General features: G+C 39.8%; 1 protein-coding gene across 1 annotated transcript; it reads left to right on the top strand.

Annotated features, from left to right (window-relative positions):
* The first annotated feature begins 847 nt into the window (after positions 1–847).
* Positions 848–5,286, top strand: tex261 (testis expressed 261). The gene is made up of 6 exons (XM_086058147.1): positions 848–1,048; positions 2,523–2,602; positions 2,668–2,821; positions 2,904–2,971; positions 3,242–3,344; positions 4,591–5,286. The coding sequence occupies exons 1-6, from the start codon at positions 979–981 to the stop codon at positions 4,704–4,706; spliced, it is 591 nt and encodes a 196-aa protein (XP_085914273.1). The 5' UTR covers positions 848–978; the 3' UTR covers positions 4,707–5,286.
* The last annotated feature ends 409 nt before the right edge of the window (positions 5,287–5,695 follow it).

Genomic DNA, 5,695 nt, shown 5'->3' with positions numbered 1-5,695 from the left:
TTAATTACTTTATTTAACAAATTGAAATCAAAAGCCAAACATGGCAAACAATAATCATCATCACAGTACACAACAAACTCACAATAACAGAAAAGTAAAAGGGGAAAAAGGAAAAAAGGAAACAATTAAAATGCCAGGCGTCTTAAACTAAGAAATATTAAAAACACCTAAATGAGAACACAAAATTAAGGTCTTAATAGCCTTTTTATTTTTGGAAGTAAAGATGGACTGTAAATATAGATCTATCTCTTTCAAAAACAGGAAAAAATAGGTTTCGACTTTACACATTTACATTTATGAATACAAAACTTAGCAAGATAAATTAAAAGATGAATCAAATAATATTCATTTTCAAATGAATTGTCAAATTTACCCCCCCCCCCCCCAAAAAAAAAAAACATTCGGTAAGGAAAGCTTAAACTTACAAGAGATATTGTACAAATTTTAATTTGCAAATGTCTTGCCATAGCTTGCGAGCATATGTACATTTCCAAAACAGATGCACAAGAGCCACAGAAGGAGCAGTTCAGATCCATATCATAACCAAATTTAACAAAAAAATGATTTCACAGGATAACAACGATGAATAATTTTGAAAGACACTTCCTTTACCTTGTTCACTAAAAATAATTTCTGAGGCAGGGTCCAAATTTTTTCCCAGCATAAATTCTTTACACGGCAGTTCCAGTATGATATTACAGGTGACACAGACACAATATCAGAAAATTTCAAGGTTGTGAAAACAGTTTATGAGTGTTTGTTGACGTACCACGTAAGAGCGCTGTTGTCCCCCAGCGACAGGTGGCGCTGCAGGCAAAAGAAAGCCTCTGCAAGTTCTCCTCAGCCTGCGCTCGAGAGAGAGAACCTTTGACCGGAACTGCGGTGCCTGCCCTGTTAGCATTGCTAACTTAGCAGCTAACTGTCGTTTTCTTTTCCTTTCCTTTCTCCTTTTGTAGGCGTCCTTTCTCATGCGGCGAGATGTGGTTTATTTATTTGCTGAGCTGGCTGTCGCTATTGATCCAGGTGTCCTTCGTCACTCTCGCCATCGGTACGTGCTGGAAACCCGAGCTAGCCAACAAATTGCTAATGTTAGTCGTGTTTACTAGGCTAACTTGAGTCGTTTGTTCGTTGTTTTTGTTTTTGTTTTTAATAAGCAATGATTCATATTTAGGGACGAGGGCTGTTCGCGGATAACGTGTCTGATTTGACTAGTTCAGAGTCAGACATGACCAACATAAGAGATTGCAATCTGTTTCAAATGGTTTGGGAATCTTAAAGTGTAAAAGTAAGGATTTTGGTAACGTGACAAAAGGCTGTGATTACGTCCTGTAACGTGTAAAAGTGTTTGGAGTTGGAATGGTTTAACTTTAAGCCGGTCAAGAAATGTGGAAGCAGGAGGCAAATAGACAAATTAAATATATCTGCATTTGAGAATGCTATTGTTGAAATTTGGGAGATGTGATAAATAGTTCCCAAGATATTCCCAGTGCACAGAATATTTTGAAGCATTAGATTGTGCTTTAATATGTTGTTTTCATAAAATAATTTATTAAAATATAAAATTATAATTAGTGACCGACGGATATGAATTTTGCAGCAATAAAGATATGACTTGAAGGCAAAACATCTTACTATTTTTCAATACTTATAACATTTCAATTTTTTAGCTTTACAACAGGGGCGTAGTTTGGCAAAAATTCGGCTAGGTTTTGTTTTTATTATTATAATATTGTTTTTCACTTGGAGGACTGTTTGGGCGTAATTATCTTTGTCTTTGTTGTAATGTGGTAGGAAAAAAAATCGGCAGACAGTCTAGTGATTTTTGCCAAAAATCATCAGATTATAAATGATCTCTCCCATCACGAATTCATCTTTTTTGCCAATCAGCTTTCTTTCAAAATAGATCTAGAACACGGGTGTCAAACTCGTGGCCTGGGGGCCTAACCTGGCCTGCCACATTGTTTTTTTTGTATAAGCAAATCTTGTGTCAGCTTCCATGACCCTTGCTAAAATAAAAAACTTAAATTGTCATTTGTGAATTGTAAGAAATAATGTAAACATTGTCATAGTTCCAGAACTATTTCAAATCCAAGCTCTCACCGACAAGTAATCGCATTGGAATGACGACACTTTGCTAGCCTTCATGCACTTGTGCAAGGATTTTTGCAGGCTCCATCGTCACGGCCATCTTGATGTATTCAAAAGGGATCCCCTTGGAGCTTGTGAAATGTTGGATGCTCAGGGCTATGTGAGCAAGTGCTTTATCATGCTGCCTCTTCTCGTGCACTGAACGAAGCAAAAGCTGTTGAATCTCTTTGATCAATTTGAAATCAAACAGCCTTAGTCCAATGTATCCAACCTATTTTCACCCGTTATTGTGTAAAAACAAACAAACAAACAAACAAGAAAAACATCCAGGCTTTAAATCTTAATGTGACATAATGTTGCACGGCTCCCCTTTCCTATATGTAAGGGCATGACAGTACCTTAACTGTGGCATTTTTTTTTCCACCTGACTTCAGCTGCTGGTCTATACTACCTGGCAGAACTAATAGAAGAGTACACAGTTGCCACCAGTCGAATCATCAAGTACATGATCCTGGTAAGCCAGTCGACAAGACGTGCGCCTGAACGCGTGCGTGCATGTCACGTGTTGGTTTTGTGCAGTTCTCCACAGGCGTTCTGGCAGGTCTGTACGTCTTTGAAGGCTTCCCGACATTGATGATGGCGGTGGGACTCTTCACCAACCTGGTCTACTTTGGCCTGCTGCAGACGTTCCCCTACATCCTCCTGAGCTCGCCCAACTTCATCCTCTCGTGTGGTACGCTTCACGCCATGACGGCCTCATCTGGAGACTGGATGCCGTGCGCACGTTTAAACCGTTCTCTTTTCCCGCCCTGCAGCGTTGGTCGTGGTCAACCACTACATGGCCTTCCAATTCTTTGCACAGGAGTATTATCCTTTCTCAGAGGTAAATTCAACTCACATTTGATTCCAGCTTGTATGCAAATGGAATTTTTATTTAGGGGGGGGGGGGGGGCATCCAAATGACATGAATTTATTCCAATTTCCTGAACGCAGTGAAAATAAACACCGGGAAGAAAAATCCCGGAAAACACGCTTGTGTTTTTAATTTAGTGTGTTTCTTCTACCGTGATTGTAAGACTACGAATAGCAATTATGAAGCCATTTATTTGCTGTATTTGCTCTGGTCTTTTATTCTGGCCTTTTGTTTGCTCAGGTGCTGGCATATTTCACCATCTGCCTCTGGGTGATCCCCTTCGCCTTTTTCGTGTCACTGTCAGCGGGAGAAAATGTGCTTCCGTCCACCGTGCAGCAAGGCGGTAAGCGACTTTGAGCGCTAGCTACAATCTAGCAACCATGGGTCTACGTTACAAAGGACACGCAGATGCGCCGCTGCACACTTTACAAAACTTTTTTCACCTCCGACCATGAGGAGCAATTCTTCAAACATGTTGCTAGGGGTCGCCATTGAAGTTTTGCTTTTCAACTTTGCCCAGTCTGGGCTCCTCATCTTAGAGCAGTTTGAGGTTGCTTTGCAGTAAATGACAGTTTGTGACCACAAGAAGAAGTTTGTCAAGTAACTTCAAATACAAGTTTAATGAGTGTAAATATTTGGTGACAAGCAAGCTTGTTCCCCACTGGTGGCATTTAACAAGCTAATTCAATAGTGTCGTTTACCCAACAACTAAGTAGCCTGCATTCTAGCCTATAAATAAGCACGTAGCTGTATTGTTTACCAGTGAACAAATGAAATACACTCAAACGCTTCACGCTTCTATGGGCCATTCCACCAAATTGATTTGTGCCCTTCCTGCACATTGATCCATCCGTACTTGAAAGCCGAATTGCAATTCATGTAAATATCATGGCTAGGGGTGTGAATTGCCTAGTACCTGGCGATTCGATTCGTACCACGATTCATAGGTCACGATTCGATTCGATTAATCCAGATGCGAATCGATACATTTATTATTGCGATTTTTTTAAAACTTAAATTTAGAAAATACTAATCAGTAAACTTGTACACTGTAAGATTTGTATGAAAATGTATTTATTTATCTGAAAATTCAGGCTTATAACTGAGCCACTGCATTTAACAAATAGGTTGCAGTCTGTTTCATGTTTGGACAGCACTGAAATAAAATATTAAGGCTTAATGTTCCATTAATATAACATTCTTCCATGCTTAATGTGTGAATCTTAACCCTAAGTAAGACGTTTTGTTGAATATTCCCATAAAAAAATTGATGTTTCAAAATCGATCCGGCCGCATATTGAATCGATTTGAGAATCACGCGCCGCAATATCGCGATATATTGCAGAATCGATTTTTTTCTAGCACCCCTAATCAGGGCTATGCTTCCAGTATTCAGTAATTTTATGCTAAAACACCAGTTTCAGTACAAATAACGACATAAGAAAAATAAGGCTGAAATAGACCAATACACATTTTGAGTTGTTCAATATGTATCATCAAATTGAGTGTTAAAAAATTAAATAAAAATATATATATCATTTTCAATTAATTTGCTGCTACCTGTCTTTTTTGTTTTGTTTGTTTTGTAGATGACGTCGTGTCCAATTACTTCACCAAGGGCAAGCGGGGGAAGCGCTCCGGGATCCTCCTGGTGTTCTCCTTCCTCAAGGAGGCTGTGCTGCCCAGCAGGCAGAAAATGTACTGAGGGACTGGACTCAGGGTGGGGTCGGGTGGGCATGACTGTGAGAACGGTGATTATGTAACTGTGCTTGAATGGGAAAGAGGATGGACCAATGATCTGTGCGGCGCCTCCTGTCGTGCCAGCTGGCGTTCTTTAGAGATTGTAGTCAGCACCTGCACTACCTACTGCATTGGACTGTTTCGTTTAAAAAGTCCGATTTTGACGAGACACAAGCAGAAATCTCACCATTGGTTGCCTGCGTCGCTCGTGTAAAAGTTCCACAGGAAGGTTGGAAGATGGATATTTATGAAACCTTGGGATAAGTTGTAAGTGGCTGCAATTCCGAAGTACTGGTCCAAGACGCATAGCAGATAAGATGACAGTCAAGAAATCACTTGGTAAAGTTGAATGAAAGCCACTTGTGAGCTGCTTTTGACCAGCATGTTTTTTTTCTACCTTGATTTGAGCCTGAAGATGTCAATGAGAAAGTTTTGTTAGAGAAGCTGCTCAATAGCTTTCCCAATATCATAGAAAAGGCGCTGTGTCATGCAGTCGCAAATTACTGGAAGCAATTGGAGTAAAAAAAGAACAATTCTTGACTGCTCTGAGTTGCACTTTCACTGTTTTGATGCTTCTTTGTTTTTGTCCATTTGTATTCCAAATGTTTGTATGATGTCTGCTTGGCAGAGGTGGGGGGGGGGGGGGGGTTGAGTCACGTGAGGACTTGCTTGGCTATAACTTGAAAAGGATTCCACTACTTGACTTAGACTTGGTATTCATGACGCTGATTCGGAAATATATTAAAAAAAAAAATTATGATTTTATATAGCTAACTAATGCTAGTGCAGATAGTGAGTACAAAGTGGCTAACTTGACTTCACTTAGAAACTTGGGACTTGCTTATTGCTTGAAGACTTGAGTTTTGACAATGACGCGACTTGCTCCCATCTCTGCTTATTGCATATTAAGACCATTTGAGGGCACTGGCACAGTACAAAAAAAGACACTACATA

Source organism: Leptonotus elevatus, chromosome 17 (assembly GCF_054856555.1).
Source record: "Leptonotus elevatus isolate MCC_2025b chromosome 17, RoL_Lele_1.0, whole genome shotgun sequence".
Classification (NCBI taxonomy): Eukaryota; Metazoa; Chordata; class Actinopteri; order Syngnathiformes; family Syngnathidae; genus Leptonotus; species Leptonotus elevatus.
The sequence above is the reverse complement of the archived record's forward strand: the minus strand, read 5'-3'. Positions and strand labels throughout refer to the sequence as shown.

Bases quoted from the DNA above. Each gene is read 5' to 3' on its own strand.
- tex261 (XM_086058147.1), top strand. From the start codon at position 979: ATGTGGTTTATTTATTTGCTGAGCTGGCTGTCGCTATTGATCCAGGTG. The intron at 1,049-2,522 runs GTACGTGCTGGA...ACCTGACTTCAG, and splicing joins CTTCGTCACTCTCGCCATCG to CTGCTGGTCTATACTACCTG. The intron at 2,822-2,903 runs GTACGCTTCACG...CCCGCCCTGCAG, and splicing joins CAACTTCATCCTCTCGTGTG to CGTTGGTCGTGGTCAACCAC.